We start from the raw sequence: 20,273 nt of genomic DNA on the forward strand, positions 1-20,273 counted from the left end.
GTGCTGGGCAGCCACTTACAACTCTGGGTATCCATTCAGGGGCATCCAGGGCTCAGCTTCTCTCACTCCAACCCAAGGAAGGCTTCCATTCTGCTGTTTCACAAGAGCTGTCTGCTGTGAGCACTGCTTGCTCTGGGCATCTGAGGGCTGAGGGAGCTCAAGGGAAGGATTTCTTAGGAAGGCCAGGAGCAGGGTCTGCCTGCTCCTCTGCCTGCACAGCACCTGACCCCTGACATCACGAGGCCTGGACCTGAACCTGGGTATTTTTGGAAACAGACTCAGTGACTCAACAGAAATAGCCACTGCTTTTCTTTGGGTATTAGCAGAGGGTGGCCTTAGACCAGCATTTTCTATGCAGCATTCAGAGAGAAACTACACACACCACTGCCAGCTACTCGCAGCAAATCAAACTTGATGGGCTAGGTGCCCTACTGGCACCAAAAGGGCTGCTTGGCCCTGCATACAGTGTCAGGAGGCAGGTTAAGAGGTAGGTCCCCAGGAACCTGCTCACTCAAGTAGACAGATGCTATATCATTTGCTTAAGAACTGAATTGTAGCCGGGCGTGGTGGCACACGCATTTAATCCCAGCACTCAGGAGGCAGAGGCAGGTGGGTTTCTGAGTTCAAGGCCAGCCTGGTCTACAGAGTGAGTTCCAGGACAGCCAGGGCTATACAGAGAAACCCTGTCTCGAAAAACCAAAAAAAAAAAAAGAGCTGAGTTGTACCAGGCCTGGTGGTACATGCCTAGAATCCGGACACTCGAGAAGCTGAGGCAGGAGCACTGCTGACTTGACTTGGCCAGCCTGGGCTACATAGTGAGATCCTGTATTTAAAATATTAAAGCCCTAAGCTTCATCGTCCCCTGGTTGTGGGTAGCAGCGTCCTCTCTACTGATCAGGGTGTCACCGCCGAGCTGGCGCTGGGTTTTTTGTTTGTTGGTCTTTTTTAAAAACTACCTTTGCCTCAGGGTTCTGAGTTTTAGGACACATGGCTGAAATCTTGACCATTGCACCTCTGATTGGTCTTACAGGGAGGCTTGGCCTTCAAGAGGCCGGCAAGGAATGGAGAGGTCAGAGATCAACTTGTGGGGTTCCTGGGATTGCCCCTCCGGTCATCAGGCCTGGCAGCAAATGTCTTTACCCACCAAGCCATCTTGCCAGCCCCCTCCTGTGATCTTAGCTTACTTACCAGGCTGCAAAGGGCAGTGCTTCCCTTGCCCTGATGTACATGATGGTAGGACCCACCAAACCAGTGTACACACACACAGAGACACACAGATAAAATGGTTAAGCCAGCCATAGTTAAGTAAGCAAGCCAGGACTGATAGTGCACGCCATTAACCCCAGCATTCAGTAGGCAGGCAGGCAGATCTCTGAGTTGGAGACCAGCCTGGTCAGAATAAGCGAGTTCCAGGCCAGCCAGGCTACTTACAGTAAGTAAGTAAAACCCAGCCTATAAATTCCAAGTGAGAGATGCGAGATGCCGGAGAGCTGATAGAGGGCTGCGGTCTGCAGGACCAGGATTATTATCCATTACCAGAGAGTCCCGAGGGCTGCTCTGCAGGTGAGTTTTAGCCTCCAGGCCATTCCAGGCTCTGCCTCTCCTCTCTCACCTCCTCCTTGGTCCCCCTCCACCCACCCCATGGTGTGTGCGGGTCTTCGGGTGTTCTCACAGAATGTCTTCCTCTATCTCAGTCCAGCTCATGCTTTGAGATAGGGCCTCTCAGTGAACCAGCTAGACTGGCTGCCTCACAAGCCCGGGATCCATGTATCCCCCTCCCATCCCCCCTAACACTGGGTATGTGCCGACATGCTCAGCCTTTATGGGGCTGCCAGGACCCAGACTTGAATTCTTGTGATTGTACAGCAGTTCACTCACTGAGCCAGCTGCCAGCTCGCCTGGGTTTCCCACAAACGAGGAAGACACTCTGGGGTCTGGCCCTGCCTTGGCCTTTGGCCTCCACCACTGTCCCCAAACCAAATGCCCTCAGTCTGCTAAGAAGACTCTCAGCCCTATCCTATTGGGAGTGCTGCCCACAACCCCAGGGACCCGCATCCCCAACCAGGGCTGGCACCGTCATATCCATGTCCCCACCTGTCCAGGGTAGAGAATTCGAAATATTAGTTAGGAGCCAGTGTTCCTCCTGAGTCCTTGACAACCCATCTCTGGACAGGTATTAGCATAGCTGCTGTCAGAAAGGCCAGGTACTGCCGTTTCGTGTCTGTCACCGAGTATTTCTGTAGAGGTTTGGGGAGAGCCTTCACACAGTAGATTTGACCCCAGAGTCTATTAAGGGAGCTCAACCTTCCCCAGCAAGAAATTCTGTCCTTGGAGATAAAGGGCAGAAACCCTAATTAACACACACTTGTAGCCTCCAGCTGTTTCGTCAAGAGACCCAACCTAGATCAGAAGTATTTCATAACTTAAACAGAGATAAGCATTGCCGTAGTCTTATCTAGATGGCCATTCCAGAGTGATTCTTCATGGTTTTCCTGGAGGTCATTTTTTTTTTTTCACCAGAGCTAATTGAATTTACAGAAGATGAGGCTTGCAGGTTTCTAGTCTGAAGAACTTGCTGTCTCTGCGGATATGGATGGTGGTCACTGCTCCCTGGAGAAGAGCAGATGTATACCTCTTCCAAAAAAGAGGAAGGGGCAAGCAGGTTTACACAGGCAGGAGTCGGCAGGGTGGGTTAGCTCTGTTGTCCCTGATCAAAGGCACAGGCTCCTGGTTCTGTGTTCTTATCCTGTGCCCCTAATATCTCCTAAGTCAGCTCATTAATCATGTGTATTAATGTTAAAGCGTACTATTTCCATTTCCCCTTCAAGCCCACCATCAACTATCACCCACCAGATGCCAGGAGGTAACGTGGGCGCTGGAGGAGGTGAGATGGGAGCCCAGCCCTGGGCCACCCTCAGCTCTCCTACAACTTTGCCCAGATTCCCCACCCCTCTGGTTGACGTGGGCACTGAATGTACTTTGCAATAATGGTGCCACCCAGCATGGAGTGGGCAGGGCTACAAGGGAAGAAAGAAGCCTTACAGTCTCCTTGCTCTCTCCTTGACCCTCACCTACACACACACACCTACACACACACACACACACACACACACACACACACACACACACACACAATGACCCTGGACAGCTTCAGATTGCCGAGACTGTCTGAAACAGACCGACTTTCCCAGAATTCCAAGCAGCCAAGAAGTGGGCGTGGCCTGGAGACATCACTTGCAGCCCCTAGCTGTGAGGTGCTGTCCCAAGAAGTCTCCACCTGATGTGGATACTGAGACCTAAGTCTCAGTACTCCGGAAGAGCAGTGCTTGCTCACAACCGAGCCATCTCTCCACCCCCTATTTGCTTTTAAGATTTATTGTGTGTGTGTGTGTGTGTGTGTGTGTGTGTGTGTGTGTGTGTGTGCGCGCGCGCACGAGCGCATGTGCATGCGTGTGTGAGTAACTGAGAAAGACAGAAAAATACCTTATAATTCTTGGAGTTGGAGCTGCTGGCAGTTGTGAGTCTCCTAAGTACTGGGTACTGACCTTTGATCTCTGGAAGAACAACAAATGTTTTTGTTTTTGTTTTAATCATCTCTTTAATGCCAGTTTTTACTTGATAAACATTATTATTGTATCTGTGGGAAAACCTGGCCTCTGAGACCAGTCTGTCTGTTCAATAAGCGAGGTGACCATGCAGATACAAGGCTTGGTGCGTCACAGAACCTTAGATGGTACAGTGGGTCTTTTCAGGGTGCCTGGCCTGTTGCTGAAGTCAGGGTGACATGAGCGATGAGATGGGGCATGAGGTGAGACAATTTAGCCCTGGGGGCTGCTGGCTCTCAGCTGCACAGAGCTCACCCCAGGAGGAAGGAATCCCTGTTGAGACGTCTGACCCTAGAGTTACCATCTGTTCAGTACTGAGGGGCATCTGACACTGTCTTAGTTAGGGTTTTACTGCTGTGATCAGACACCATGACTAAAAGGACAAGATTTTTTATTTAAAGATTTATTTTTAATTAATTATTTATTTATTTAACGTATGTATGTGAGTACATTGTTGCTGTCTTCAGACACACGAGAAAAGAGCATTGGATCCCATTACAGATGGTTGTGAGCCACCATGTGGTTGCTGGGAATTGAACTCAGGGCCTCCAGCCCATAAGGACAACATTTAACTGGGGCTGGCTTACAGGTTCAGAGGTTCAGTCCAGTATTATCAAGGCAGGAACATGGCAGCATCCAGGCAGACATGGCGCAGGAGGAGCTGAGAGTTCTACATCTTCATCTGAAGGCTGCTGGCAGAATACTGACTTCCAGGCAGTTAGGAGTGGTGTCTTAAAAGCCCATGACCAAAGGCACACACGTACTCCAACAAGGCCACACCGCCTAATAGCGCCACTCCCTGGGCCAAGCATATACAAACCACCACAGACACTAAGGACACAAATGCTTCCAAAGGGCAGAGGCCACCACACAACATACCAGCAAGGTACATAGGTGCCAAGCATAGGCCAGATGGACCCCATTCCGCTCCAGCCTTTGAGGGGTACAGCCACCATCTGACCCTCTGAGAGAAACTGCCAACCCCCTCCTTGAGCAGCCCATTCTCCAGGATAATCTCCATCCTGGGGACCTTCTAGGACTCGGCCTGAGTGAGCCATGGAGCAGCTCCAAGGACCGGAAAGGACATTGGAGGGCCAAGAGCTCCCTCTGAGGGCTTCCTCTACAGTCTCTGTGTAAAGGACCAGATATCTTCAGTCAGAACCATCACTCCTGGGGCTTTCAGGATGTATGGTGGCAGCTGCTGGGACCCCTTCATCTTCCCACTGAGATAGATCAGCAGAGTGCCTACTGGTGGGCCCCACACAGTAGAGGATGGAGAAGTCAGAAATTCAACAAGGCCTTAGCCAGGCACACATGGGTATGCTCCTTTTCATTGTCTGGGAAAGGAGGGGGGCACCGTATCTTATCCATCTGCCTACAGTGCCCTGATGTGCCCAAACCCACCATCAGAATGGGCTCAGGAGAGACATTGCCCTGGGTCTGTGCTGCACAGAAGAGGAGAAGTTCCTCCTTCACCTATGAATCTGTGCTCTTGCTCTGACCATTCTGCATCTAAAAGAGTTCAGCTGCCTGGTCGTCATGCCCCACTCCCCCACCCCCCTTTGTAAAGCTTACCCTTGACAGGTTCCATCCCCCAGACCCAGGGTTTTCTCCTCGGTAATGAAACGAATGGCAGAGCTGAGAGCTTACTTGATGTCATGTGCCCAAGGGTCCATGGTAAAGAGCTATAGTCGCCGCAGTGGATGCAGCTCTCTCTCATTTCCAACAGTACTGATCTCTTCCCCGTTCTTATTGTAGAAAGTTCTACTACATCACCCTGCTGCGAGACCCCGTATCCCGCTACCTGAGTGAATGGCGACATGTACAGCGTGGGGCCACGTGGAAGACCTCCTTGCACATGTGTGACGGGCGCACACCGACCCCAGAGGAGCTGCCGCCCTGCTACGAGGGCACAGACTGGTCGGGCTGCACGTTGCAGGAGTTCATGGATTGCCCCTATAACCTGGCCAACAACCGGCAGGTGCGCATGCTGGCCGACCTCAGCCTGGTGGGCTGCTACAACCTATCTTTCATCCCCGAGAGCAAGCGGGCCCAGTTGCTGCTGGAGAGCGCCAAGAAGAACCTGCGAGGCATGGCTTTCTTCGGTCTCACTGAGTTCCAGCGCAAGACGCAGTACCTATTTGAGCGGACGTTCAACCTCAAGTTCATCCGGCCATTCATGCAGTACAACAGCACACGGGCGGGCGGTGTGGAGGTGGATGAGGACACTATCCGCCACATCGAGGAGCTCAACGACCTGGACATGCAGCTGTATGACTATGCCAAGGACCTCTTCCAGCAGCGTTACCAGTACAAGAGACAGCTGGAGCGCAGGGAGCAGCGCCTGCGCAATCGCGAAGAGCGCCTCCTGCACCGCTCCAAGGAAGCGCTGCCACGGGAGGACCCAGAAGAGCCGGGCCGCGTGCCCACCGAGGACTACATGAGCCATATCATTGAGAAGTGGTAGTAGTGTCAGGGGCAGAGAGTGATGGGCACGATTTAACAGGGAAAGAAATGGGGCCAACAGTTCTTCCTGTTTGGTGCAGCGGGTGCTAGTAGGATGCCCTAACCTTGATGGGGCAGGGTAGGACCTCTGGGGCAGATGGCCCCCCTGCTCTCCTGGCCCCCACATCATAGTTAAAACTGACAAGGATTTGAAAAAGACTGGCGAGGGAACGTGTCTGCTCAGCCGAGACTCCCATACCTACTATGCACGCACTGGCCCCCAACGACCAGCCCTCTAGGAATGTGTTACTAGCTCCTAATAGCTTGGTTGAAGCTCCTTGGCCTCGGGGGGGGGGACCCCTGATAACCCAGAATCTTGGGGAGCCCTTTCCTTTGAGAATACAAGCATGTCTCTGAGGCATCCTCAGACCTGGAGTGCTCCCCAACCCTCACCTATCCTATCAAAGCTGCTTTCAAGGTCAGGGTCAGCCCCAGGTGCCGCAGAGAAGACTCGAGTCTGGCACCTGGCCTCTGCACTGTCTGGAGCACGATCAGAATCCATGGTGTATCCTGGCTTTGGGGGGAACCAGATTCAAGCAGGAAAGGGATGGACACCAAGAGGTCTTCCCCCCCACCCCCAGCTCCCCACCAATCCCTATGCTTTCTGATGCACTGCCCCTCCCCCATCACTGAAACATTTATACAAGGGCTTATGTGCCAATGTTCCTACCATACCAGCAACCCTTTCGATCCCGTGCATAAAAGCATCCTTTGGCTGGGATACAGGGCCACATCAACCTGAGTTGGTACTGGGTGGCCAGGATGGGGACTTTGCCATTCTCAGCTGAGGTTGGAAGAAACGGCTCTGAGTGTCCTAACTGGGACCTGTCTGCAAAACCCATCCCACCCTGGCTCTCCCTGCATCTAATTACCCTTTACAAAGTCTGACCCGGCTACTTCCAGCAGCCCCGTGAGCCAGCCAGGGACCAGACTAGAAGCCATGTTGCATATTGGTTTTTTTGTTTTTTTTTAAAGCACTTGCCAAGTGCCCTATCCCTGACAGGCCCTTAGTGGGGGTGTCGTGGCTTTTTTCAGAGTCTATAAGCATGCAGCCATGGGTTGTGAGCTGACCCTGAGACAGGACGGGTCCCACACTCCCTGCTTCTGTCTCACTCGGCACTCAGGCTAAGAAGGAGCGGGTCACCACAGACAAGAGTGGGGCCATATGTAGCACATCAATATTCCAGGCATTGGCAGGTGGTGCTGCTGCAATGGCTTAATCTTCACACGTGTGTGGTGTAGGGCCTACACTCAGGCACCAGGCACTTGACCTTGGGGTCTATGGACAAGGTAGGTTCTGATATGCACAGTCCAGCCCAGTCTAGCGCCACCTTTACAGTGGTTGCTCACTCTGAGGAGTTGGGTAGCAAGATGAGTTAGAAGGTCGAGGTCACTGAGGAATTTGTTTAGATGCCCAGTTTAGAGTGAATATATATCTGTGGGGAGCCTGGGGCATTTTGGGGAACCCTGGGATCTTTTACAGGTCGTGTTGGCTGCTGCTGCTTCTGTCAGGAAGTACCCTAGCTCCATGTATTACCCTCACCCCCACCCCCTTCACAACCTTATGTGTACACGACCTGGACATGGGATCTGTTCTATACATACTGGAATATGTTTTAACATATGCCCCGCCATCCCGACTCACACGGAAGCACGGGTCTCTCTTCTCAATCTTTGCTGCATTTGGAAAATGTTCCCTCCCATCTCAGGCCAGCGCCAGGTCGAGGCATCTTCGGTCCACCCCTGCCTAAGGCTCAGGCTACCTGCTTTGGGGCACAGCTTCCTGGTACTCACAGCATCTCAGAACAGGGTGCTTCCCCATCCCTCCAGCTCCAAGGACTCTGCCTACAGGAGCGTGCCTTGGGGCTGAAAGGCCATGCAAACACAAGCTAATAACTCGGTCCCAAGGCACCCACCCCTAAGCCCTGCAGACACCCCCCGCCCCCAGTGGGTGGCAGGGACCACAGAACTATCCAGCCAACGCGTCTGAACTGGAACTGTTCCACTTGAACCCAGGAGCTTTAAAGCTTTATTTATTTATAGCTTCTTATTAAAAAATAATAATAAAAAAGCGTTGAGGAATCCTTTGGTTATTCATTCGGAACTGATCATGGAAAAGCAACTGGTTGTCTTCTAATTGTCTTTGTCTAGCTGGAGACTGAACTTTAGCAGATGAATAAACCTGAAAAGGTCATTGTGTGCTGTGGTCTGTGGTGACATAGCCCTACCAGGCATGCCATCAACCTGTATCATATTTCAGCAGGGGTGATGGTGAGGCTGCTCCGGTGCAGGTGCCCCTCCCCCTGCACAAAGTGAGGCGCTGGGTAAGGAAAAACTCATAGACCACAAAAGGTAGAAACGCACATCACTTATTATAAGGCGTGCACAGGTGACACCAGGTGAAAGGACTGTCACCAACAGCAGTGACTCCCCCTGCTCAGCTTTTAACTTGGAGAATTTTCAAGTGTCAAAGAGGTCCCTGGGCATGCCTGGCGGCTGGCAGAGTGTCAAGCATACAGGAAGCCTAGGTTTGAGTCCCAGCACTGAGGTTGAGGCAGGAGGATCAGTTCAAGGTCATCCTGACCAACAGAAAGTCTGAAGTAAAACCTGTCTCGGTAAAACCAGGCTTATCCTTCATTACGAAATTATGGGGGGCTGGAGAGATGGCTCAGCGGTTGGGAGCACTGGCTGCTCTCCTGGAGGTCCTAGTTCAATTCCCAGCAACCACATGGTGGCTCACAACCACCTGTAATGAGATCTGATGCACTCTTGTGGTGTGTCTGAAGACAGCTAGAGTGCTCATATAAATAATTTTTTTTTAAAAAAAGGAAATTATGAGTTAATAGAAAATATGTCATGCTGAGAGAGGGCGAGCTGTTCTTAGAAAGCATCAGCTCCAGTTTAGTTCCTAATCTGTTGCTAGCCGCACAGCTCCACAACTCACACAAAGAATAAAGGTTTGCCACGCGTGGTGATGTATCAGTAATCCTGGCAGAAGGAAAAAAAGGTTCATTTTGCCCCAGTTTTGCTCCAAAGTAGAGGAGCACCTTGTGGTGGCCTTCTTTCTGCCAGAGTCCTTTCTACCTGAAGACAGGTCACAGCAAATGACCAGAGTGGCCAGTGATCCAGGCAGGAGATGGTCGGTTGTTTCTTACCTGTAACCTCAGTTCTTGGGAGGAATAGGAAGGAAGATCACAAATTCTAAGCAAGGTTGAGCTGCATAGGTGGCGGCCCTTTCTAAAACAACATGAAAGACCAGGAAAGTGGTTTCCATTGCCAAAATGTTAGTCTTGTTAAGCATAAAGATCTGGATTTAATCTGCAGAACCTACATTTAAAACACCAAAAACAAAAAAACAGGTGAGCTTGCATGTCTGAAAACCCCAGTGTTGAGGAGACAGGGACCCAGCTAGCCTAGCCCACTTGGTGAGTTCCAGTCTACTGAGAGACCCTGACTCAGAACAACAAGGTGAAGGGCACCTGAGGAATGACAGCTAGGGTCATATTCTGGGTCACACACACACACACACAGAGAGAGAGAGAGAGAGACGGGAGAGAGAAGCACATGCTTATGTGTCTTCTAATAAGCCACAGGATTTATTCATGGGATTCTACCCTTAAGCTATCTAATCCTAATAGATTCTTACGTGGCCCAACCCCTGAATGCCATACTTAGGAGTCCACACTCTCTTACTACCCAATCTGGGTTAAATTCTATACACAAGGCCTTAGGAGACACTCCAACCATACAGAAGCCACGAGCGCCGAGAGTTCAACGGAGGCAATGTTTTATCACACCATTTGCTCCGTGTTCCGTTTTCCATCTTCTAGACACAAGTGCACTCTCATACTTTCTGAAGTATCCGAAGGATGGTTATGGTCATCAGACTCCACCCCGAAACGCTTACACACATGTCTACCAAAATGGCACTCCACTGAAACATTCAGTCCAACCGCCATGCGCCCCCTGTGCAAAGCCCATATGCAGGATTGTTATCTCGTATATCCTTATCCCATAACGGTCTTCAGAACCAAACATGTGCTTCTTGTACTTCTTCATATGGCTTAACTAGAGCCCAGGCCCTCCCCTGCTTCTTAGCTGATACTCTGTATTTGTAAACAAAGGCTCAAGAATCCCACAGTGAAACACATGACAGTCAGGGGATGGCTTCAGGTCTTACACCTCACTTTCCATCTTCCCCCACCCCCTTCTCTTCTCCCACTTGCTCCAGCCTACTTGCTCTGGGCCCTGTCTCTCTCTCTTGTTTAAGACAGAATCTCTTGGTTGGTTTTCTTCTCTCCTGTGCCAGGCAAGCAGTGGGAGATTCTCCTGTTTTGGCTTCCCATTTCCTCTTAGAAGTATTTAGGAACTCAGGTCCTCACTCTTTTGTGGCAAACACTTTTACCCGCTGAGCCATCTCCCTGTCCCACCACTGATCCAATTGACTATGAACTACTTATCTCTCAAAAGGCCCACGGCCCACCCTCCACCCCACTCTCCATCTAATTATTGAACCATCTTGAACCTGAACCATAGATAGAGGCCTGGTGCTGCTGGGCATTGATTCTGTCCTGGGGCCTGGAGAAACTGAGTCTTCCCCACTTGTTTCCTATAAAGGAAGGTGACAAGTCACAAGGAACCCCAGCCATCCTACCAGAACCCCCAGGACCCAGGAACTACTAACCTGGCAGCAAGAGGAGCCCTTGTCACTGACTGGGGCCTTGCATCACGCTTATCGATGATGTGTGCATCCCAACCTAACATCAGCCCAGAATACCTGTCCTTGAACACTAAGTCTACACAAAGACGGATAACAAAATCTTAAGAGGAGTCAGGCTGGGAGATAGCTTAGAAGTCTGTCACCCAGGTGTGAGGGCCTGAGTTCTGTTCCTGGAGCCCACATGAAATCCAATGCACTGGGGACATGGAGACAAGAGGGTCTTGGGGGCCCACTGCCCAGCTAGTGCTGCACAATCCAAAGCCTCTGGTAAATGAGAGATGCTAAAATAAAGTAGAGGTCCTGACAAGCTGAGTCCAAGCCCAAGAACTCACATGGTAGAAAGAATGGGCTCCCGAAAAGCTGTCCTTTGACCGCTGCACTGTGTGGATTGCTACCTCTCCCCAAGGATCCCATTGTCTGCCCTCTGCTGCTGGCTGTGGGCTTAGGACAGCCTAGGTAGGCTCTGCTGGAGGAAAGCACAGAGGCTCTAGGGGTGCCCTGACCCTTGGGGCTCTGTCCCTGAGTCCTTACCTCAGCACTTCTTCCCAACCTCCGGGATTCAGGCCCTTACCATGCCCTAAGGGAGTGAGATGTCTCCCCACCTCCCCTGTCGCTCCCAGCAACACCTCGCTCCCAGCTCTCACCCTCTCTCCCCATCCAGGGCCTTTCTCAGTATCCAGTCCAGGCAGAGAACCCAGGCGTGTCCTCCTTGCCATCCAGAGAGGGTCTCTGATCCAAGACTCCTAAGGGCTTCTTTCTTGAAGTCCTGTAAGGCCACGCCCTCCCACTGCCGTCCCCTGCTCTCTGGTTCTCCTCTGAACCCTCTGATTTCTAAGGAGCCGGGGGCTGGGGGGGGGGGCGCTTTGGAAAACATGTGTTTTTTTCTTTGTCAGAGAGAAAATTATTCAAGACACAGAGGCTAGGACCACCAAGGAGCCACCTCCCCCCAAACTCTCTGTCCTTCTGGGACCACCCTTCCCCAGGGCCTCAATTACCAAGCACCTGTTGTTCTCTTCTCTCTGAAGGACAGTATATGTCCCGTGCATGAATACATGCATCTCACAATGTTTGTGACGTGGACTGCTTCCCAGGGATCAGCTGAGCTCATCCAGGCTGTGCCTGGGAAGTACACTGGCCTCCTCAGGCTGTGGTCTCTACTTCGAACTGTGGGTGCTCACTTCTGGCTGCCAAACTGCAACACGAGCTGCCTGGCAAGTCCAGAGCCTGTCAGTGCCCCCCTGCCAGGCACAGCTAGTGGCAATGGGTCCTTGTTCTTTCTGTATCTGCATCACACAAAGCTATCATAAATTCCTGTCTGTGTCCTTGACTTTGGATATGGGGTTGGTTTAGGGTTTGTCTCTTCATGAATAAAGTTGCTATTAAGTTCTCTCTCTTCGTCTCTATGCAAAATGTTACTAAATGTCTTAGCAGACCAATATACAGCCTTCATATGCAACTGCCAGACCCTGTTATGCTGTTGGCTGGGATGTGATAGGCATCTCTGGCTTCCCACCCATTTGTTCTGAGATGGGGGGGGGGGCGGGGCATGCAGGGTCTCATATTTAGAATACTCACCTGACCAGACAGAGGCATCTTGGGTCCCAGACATGATCTTCACTTTGAAGTTCAACATACCCATCTTAGCAGCACATGGGGCATGGTGCTGTCAACAGAATAGTTAACAGCGTCAACATCATGGGTCACAAACATCATGAATGTAGCCCTCAGTCCTTGGAACTTTCCAGAAATCATAACCTTGCAACAGGACAAGAGGATATAGAGGTTCCCCCATCTTGTATTCTTGCTGAGGCCATTTCAGGTTTAACTAGAATTTGATCTCCTTGAGGGAGAATCCCTTGGAAAACTACCCAAGGGTCCAAAGCCGAGATGCCCCAACTCTAGCTTCTAGTAAACTGCTTGCTAGCACAAAACTCTATCTGCAACTGCTGAGCAAGATACCAGGATAAGGATTTTGCCTTTAAAGGCCTCTTAGTATAAATGCTCATGGCTATACATGGGTACTGAATGCTTGAATCCCAGACAGCTGGATAAAGGCTTTCAATTGGCTATAAAATGTGTCAGAGTGGTCATATCTGGTGGCTCCCTTTAACATTTTGGAGGCCCCAGTGAGATTCCTAGAGAATGGACTCTGACACTTTGAGGCCTCAGTACACCAGAAAAGCACACCAGCTGGAGAGGACTCTTAGAAAGTGTCTTAGGGGGCTGGTGAGATGGCTCAGTGGGTAAGAGCATCCAATTGTGCTTCCGAAGGTCCGGAGTTCAAATCCCAGCAACCACATGGTGGCTCACAACCATCCATAACAAGATTTGACGCCCTCTTCTGGAGTGTCTGAAGACAGCTACAGTGTACTTACATATCATAAATAAATAAATCTTAAAAAAAAAAAAAAAAGAAAGTGTCTTAGGGGTTTATTGCTGTAAATAGACACCACGTCTAAGGCAACTCTTTTTTTTTTTTTTTTTTGCGAAAGGAAAATGAATGCCCTGTCGGTTTGCACTGATCAGAGCATGATTTTTATTAATCGGACTTTCTAAATACAAGGAAGGATTCTAAGCCTGCCCTTGAGTCCCCGACTAAGGCAACTCTTAATTGCCTTAATTAAGGACAACATTTAATTGGGGCTGGTTTACAGGTTCAGAGGTTCAGTCCAGTATCATCAAGGTGAGAGCATGGCAGTATCCAGGACAGTCAAGCTTAAAGTAGTTTGAAAACAGAAAGGTAGTAATAATGTAATAGAACAAGGGGGCCATGTTCCAGCTCCTGCAAGCAGCAGAACTCGGCAGCTTTAGCTACGTGGCTCTGGCTTTAGAGTGAAAAATAGAAGGAACTACTGGGACAATTGTTCCTGGTTAGCTGGAGCTAAGAAACTAGTGGTGATTAAGAAGAGACCAGCTTCACTGAGGTGAAATTTTCTGGGAAGTGTTTTCTGAGAGCACAAAGAAGCTGTGTTTCAGAGATAGCCAAGGTTGTACCTCATGCAGCAGCTGTACTTGGTAATGTGGAAGAGTTACCCAGGTGGTAGTGGTTTTGAAGCATAAAGGGGTCATGGACAGTAGCTGAGGCTTGGCGCTGTGAGAGGCCATAGAAGGTCTTTGGTGAAGGTGCAGCCTCAGTTGCAGTTGATGGCTCAGGACTGAAGGGGTCAGGCAAAGGAGTTGAGGCTTGGCACCATGAAGAGAGTCTATGAGAGGCTATTGGTGAAGCCTAGTTGCAGTGGAAGACACCCAGCATATTGGAGATGCCAGTACCATGGGATGATCACCAAGAACAGCAGCAGCAGTGGAGTGGATCAACCTGAGCTTAAGAGTGCTCCAGAGGGCAGAGCTGGAGAAGTGACCCAAGCCCTTGGAGAAGGCCAGAAGATCATGAGTGGATCCCAGATAGTGGATGGTTAGATTTTGATTTTGATTTTGATTGTGATTGTGTCCTGACATTTTTCCCTCTTGAAGGAAGAAAGTATTTTAGTGGAGCCCACAGTTAAGAGATTTTGAATTGTAAAAAGACTTTGAATTTTAAAAGAGATTGGATATTTTAAAGGGATTGAAAATTTAATATGTAAGAATTTTTAAAGACTGTAGGACTTTTAAAGTTATTTAGATCTTGGAAATGAATAAGAAAGTAAGGGTTGAGGCTTAATAGTGATGTGTTTGTATATCAAGTCGACAAAAGGTCAATTGTACTGCCTGGTTTTGTGTGTCAACTTGACACAAGCTGGAGTTATCACAGAGAAAGGAGCCTCCCTTGAGAAAATGCCTCCATGAGATCCAATGTAAGGCATTTTCCCAATTAGTGATCAAGGGTGGGAGGGCCCATTGTGGGTGGTGCCATCCCTGAGCTTGTAGTCTTGGGTTCTATAAGAAAGCAGGCTGAGCAAGCCAGGCAAAGCAAGCCAGTAAAGAACATCCCTCCATGGCCTCTGCATCAGCTCCTGCTTCCTGCCCTGCTTGAGTTCCAGTCCTGACTTCCTTTGGTGATGGACAGCAACGAAGTGTAAACTGAATAAACCCTTTCCTCCCCAACTTGCTTCTTTTTTTTTTTTTTTTTTTTTGGTTTTTCAAGACAGGGTTTCTCTGTATAGCCCTGGCTGTCCTGGAACTCACTCTGTAGACCAGGCTGGCCTCGAACTCAGAAATCCGCCTGCCTCTGCCTCCCGAGTGCTGGGATTAAAGGTTTGCGCCACCACGCCCGGCTCCCAACTTGCTTCTTGGTCATGATGTTTGTGCAGGAATAGAAACCCTGACTAAGACTGAGAGTGCAGTCTCTGAGATGATCCAGGATCCCAGGAGAATCCTCTCCAGCCGATGACTGCCAAGCACTCCTGAGGCACCCCATGCCACCCATCAAAAGAAAGGAGGGAAATCAAAAGTCATCTGGTCTGAATGCCTCCAGGAGTAAGTGGGTCTGTAAGAGGCACAAGGGGAGGATGGACTGGACTGCAGATCCTGTGCCTGGGATCATGTGACACATCACCAGACTCCCTTGATCTGTTCAGGTGAATGAATGTGTAGTGGCGGCCTTCCCTGTTTGTCTTTACTGTGTGTGTGTGTGTGTTTCTTCATATGACTGTGTCTCTCTGGGTGACTCTGTGTTTCTGTCAGTTCTGTTGATTGGAGAAACAGATCAAAAATGGAAGGGAGAGCGAGCCACAGCAAGGTCATAGCTGCTCCAGTATTGACTATTGGCTATTATTGGACTACCCAGGGCACCATTTCCCCTGAGGCTCACGGACTGTGCTGGGCTGCCCATTTGCACTGTGGTGCTCCTTCTACCAGTGGCAATGGTGACCCTATGGCGGCAGCTGGTGGCTGCTGCTATTGCTATGGCAATGCCTGCAGCTCCCAAGCCATGTGGTAGCCCCAGTTTCCTGGTAATGACCAGTGGCTTTCTCTGGTTCAAGAAACACACACACACACACACACACAAAACACACATACACACACGCACCTTAAGACCTGTGATCTCTTGTTGTATACCTGAATCCTTTTGACCTGGTCAGGTTGCCCAGAGAAATCCAAAACATTCATCTATTCTCTCAGCCCAGCTAAAGGAAATTGACCTCCAACACACACACACACACACACACACACACACACACACACACACTTCCCACTAAAAAACACTCACTTCTGGCTTGTTTATGTCCTTGACTCCTGTATGAAGTCCTGGGGGTCCTGGTCCTGTTTTCTGTATGAAAGTAGAGAGGGTCTCGGAGTGCTCACAGGGAGGAGAACTAGGCTTTCAAGCTGCAAGCAATCTGCTCCTTCGTCGGCCTGCTCTGAGCAGCTGGTTGGACCTGGGGAAGGGGGACGCGATTCTCCCAGTCACACCAAGAGGAAAGGTGGAAGGTTAACTCCTTCATCATCTGTTTTCTTCTCTACCAATGACTTATATAATTGGAAGACTCAACTCTCCTTCTTCCAGGAAGCCGCAGGCCCTGATCATCCTGTTCAAACCTGTTTGAAGGTAAGAAGTCATTGAATGCCCCCCCCCCTTTTTTTTTGGTGCCAAACGTTAGTGGAGGGACAAAAGCAGCAGTCAGAAGACATGCTTACCCAAGGTAGGGCAGGTTGCTCAGCGCGCCGATGAATCAGCTGCTGCGTTTCTGGAAAAGTTCTGAGATATCAGGTGTCTGCTCTCATAGCCCAGATGCCCCCGAAAACCAGAGTGCTACTAAGGTTACTTTGGCAGGCCGGTGGCCCCCCAATGTAAGGAGAAAGCTCCGGAACTTAGAGACTGTTCAGAAAGTTTACAACGCTGAGATGCAAGCTTGTGTCAAAGGGAAAGAGACTGCCCCTGTGGTCATAGGATGTCTAATGCCCGAGTGACCCAATACCAAGCCTGACTTCTTTTTTTTTTTTTTTTTTTAAAGATTTATTTATTTATTTATTATATGTAAGTACACTGTAACTATCTTCAGACACTCCAGAAGAGGGCGTCAGATCTTTGTTATGGATGGTTATGAGCCACCATGTGGTTGCTGGGATTTGAACTCCGGACCTTCGGAAGAGCAATCAGGTGCTCTTACCCACTGAGCCATCTCACCAGCCCCCCAAGCCTGACTTCTAGCTCAACTCTCATTCAGTTCCACAAGACACCAGCCCTCAACTCTGCCAGTGTCCTGTCATATGATGACATCACAAGTCCCCTGCATGACCGTCTTCAGGTTACTGAGCTGATCTGGTCTGTCAGGCCTGATCTGACCGATGTCACATTGGTGACACCAGACAAGACCTTCTCAATTTAGAGCAGTTTCTTCCAAAAGCAGGATCAGGTATCCAGGGACAGCGGTGGTGACCCAAGACAAGACTGTCTCGGCACAATCTTTAAACGGGAACCGCGGCTCAGCGAGCTGAGGTTTTGCTCTGGCTCCAACACTCTGCTGGGGGAAAGACAAGGCTATCACTATATACAGTGATAACGGATGCACTTTTGCAATGGCCCCTGTCCAATGGGGCTCTCTATAGGTAAAGAACTCTGCTAACCTCAGCGGGAAAAGAAATCACAAGTAGAGAAGAGATCTTAGTCCTATTGGAAGGGCTCTCATTACCCCAAAGGGAGTCCATTGTTCCTTGAAAAGGACACCAAGAAAGGGATTCCACACAAGCCAAAGGCAACAAAGTAGCTGACGTGGCTACCCAGGAAGGGGTCCGGAAACCAGCCAGCCTCCCCTGGTGTCGGGAGCCCGGCTGGAGCCCAGCTTACCGGACTGCCCAGAATACACACGAGGGCAAGATTGGACTGGGCTAAACAAGAACTGACCAACTAGAATAAAGGAGGATGTTGGGCGCTGAATCTGGGGAGGTAACCAGTTACGTAAGTATCTCTGCCAAGCTGCCCAGCTGGGAGCCACAAAAACTGCTGAAATCCTCGGACCCAGGTATAATGTTCCAAATTTGGAAAGCCTGGTTAAAGACATCACCTGGATTCAGGTTAACCCCAACGTGGGAAAGGAAGGTCCCTCAAGGAATCTGGGCTTGAGGGTGCCTGGGAAAAATTGGGAGTTTGACTGTACTGAAACCTGATCTATTTTTTGGGTTTTTTTTGTTTTTGTTTTTTGTTTTTGTTTGTTTTTTGTTTTTTGTTTTGTTTTTTTTTTTTGCCATAAGTATTTGCTGGTGTTTGTAGACACCTTCTCAAGTTGGGTGTGGTTTTGGAGTCTGACAATAACCTTGCCTTTGTGGTCAAAGTGGTAATCTGACAAAGGATTATGTATATATTAGTTGGAAGTTACATTGTGCATAGAGGGGCAGAATCCCGGGTCAGGGAAAAAGGATAAATAGAATTCTCAAGGAGACTCTGACCAAATTGGTCCTAGAAACTAGTGAGAAACATGGGCCAAGCTCCTCCCCTTGCTCATAGCCTAACATACTCCTTACCAGGAGCGACCGGTTCCTTTTGAAGATGTGTCTCAGAAACAGCCTCCCATTCTTTCCAATCTCCAAGATATTCCTCAAGCAGAATTGTCCAAATACTCCTGTCTCAAGCCCTTGTAGGCTTTGCAGGAAGCTCGCCATGCTGTTGACCACACTATGACAGGAACTCCGTTATCTCCAAACCCGCCCACCAGTTCCAGCCAGGATAAACAACATCCCTCCCCTGATCCTGGAACCTGTCTGGAAGGGACCCTGCCCAGGCATCCTCACCACCCCAACTGCTGTCAAGGTAGCTGATGTCATCCCCTGGAAAAGGTCAGCGAGGGCAGATGGACTGTCACTTGAACCCCTTAAAGACGAGGCTGACCAGAGTTTATTAACCTGGGATACAAAATCCTCTTCAACCTCAAACCTAACATGGAAACTCAGAAAAAGAGTCACGACTCTCTTGTGTCAATCTCTCTCTCTCTCTCTCTCTCTCTCTCTCTCTCTCTCTCTCGTCTCTTCCAAGCATGGAACAATATGGTTTGGGGGGAGGGGTGGGTGTTAGTGTACAGGCAATTCTGTGGCCTGTCTCAGGAACTTAGCAATGGCTTAAGTCATCATCACCTGCTGCTGCCAGGTGCAGACTGTTTAAAAGGATTGCCTACCTCTCCCCTGCCCTCTCTCCCCCTCTCTCTCCCTCCCTCTCCCTCCCTCTCCTCCTCCCCCCTTCCCCCCCACCCCATTCCCATGGCTCTGTTCCCATCTGTCTGCCCGTCTACATGTCTCATGTCTGCTGTCAGCCTCTACCTCTTCTCTGGGTCCTCACTCCCCTCCCTTCCCACAATAACCCCCTTTTTATACCAAGTCAGTAGCATGGGGTAATTTTTCAGGGGTGTACTTTGGTATGGGCCCACCAGGCACCCCCTCACTGCATTATATTTCACAATAATGGGGCTCAGTCAGGTAGTGGAGAAGGCTGGCTTGAAGAAGGCCTTCGGGGATTAGAGTTTTATGCATGGCCTGCTAATGGTGAATCATCTCTCCAAGGATGTCCTCGGATTACCTAGCTTGCTTGTACTAACAGCTTGACTAAATGTTCCTCCTCTGACTCATTAAATAGCCACGCCCCCACTTTTTGTATACCCAGGTACATGTCTATAGTCGAGAAGGGGGAGAGCTCACGTTGGCTTTGATTCAATGTTAACAAAGTTCTAACAGGCTCCAATCGTGGTCCTGATCCTACCTAATAGGGGCTGGAATAGCTGGTGTGACAGCCATGGGCACCTCAGCCTTGATTGTTGGGGAACCAAAACTTTAGGGAACTCGATTTCCAGATAGACTTAGACCCAGGCCATTTGGAGACTTCTATTTCCAGGATGGAGAACCAAGTTGACTCCCAGGGGCAGTCCTGCAGAACTGAGGGGTGTAACAGGAAGGGGTTTGGATGGCCTTAGGAGACACTTGCTGGTTCTGTGCCAATCAATCCGAGGTAAAAAGGGAAAACCTTGCCATGGTCAGAGAAAGTCTCAATGAAAAGAAAGAAAAGAGACATAGATCAGATAATTGGGTCTCTGTTCACTGGGTCCCTATGGCAGACCACCTTACTGGCTTACGGTTGGACCCTGGATCCTCCCCTGCGTGGCCGACTATGTCAAAGAGAAAATACGTGCAGTTAGGCTAGTGTCCTTCAGGACCAACTATGCTCCACTAGAGGCAGGATGAGCCAACAATTTAACTCACGCCCATAGATCCAGTGACAGGGCAAGGCAGTGCAGAGCTTCCTCCATCTTTTATGCCTTTATTTTTAACTAGAATTTGATCTCCTTGATGGAGAATATCCTGTAAAATTTCTATACTTGGACCCAAGACCAAGTTGCCCCGGCCAACTTAGCTTCTGTTAAACCACCTGCGTGTGCAGAAGCCCCCATCCCCCATCCCCCATCCCCCATCCCCCATCCCCCATCCCCCCATCCCCCATCCCCCATCTCTGTCTCCGGATAGTAGCACGTGCATGTCCAGGCCATCTTGGCCACCTTGCCTCTGTACCCAGGGGGAGCATTGCT

General features: G+C 49.9%; 1 protein-coding gene across 1 annotated transcript in view; it reads left to right on the forward strand.

Annotated features, from left to right (window-relative positions):
• Hs6st1 (heparan sulfate 6-O-sulfotransferase 1) overlaps positions 1-8,304 on the forward strand; it is a 39,525-nt gene extending 31,221 nt beyond the window's left edge. Inside the window, exon 2 of the mRNA XM_021197619.2 lies at positions 5,364-8,304. Coding sequence (XP_021053278.1) covers positions 5,364-6,072 — 709 coding nt within the window. The 3' untranslated portion in view covers positions 6,073-8,304. The remainder of the gene's footprint in view (positions 1-5,363) is intronic.
• The last annotated feature ends 11,969 nt before the right edge of the window (positions 8,305-20,273 follow it).

Source organism: Mus pahari, chromosome 5, assembly GCF_900095145.1.
Source record: "Mus pahari chromosome 5, PAHARI_EIJ_v1.1, whole genome shotgun sequence".
Lineage (NCBI taxonomy): Eukaryota > Metazoa > Chordata > Mammalia > Rodentia > Muridae > Mus > Mus pahari.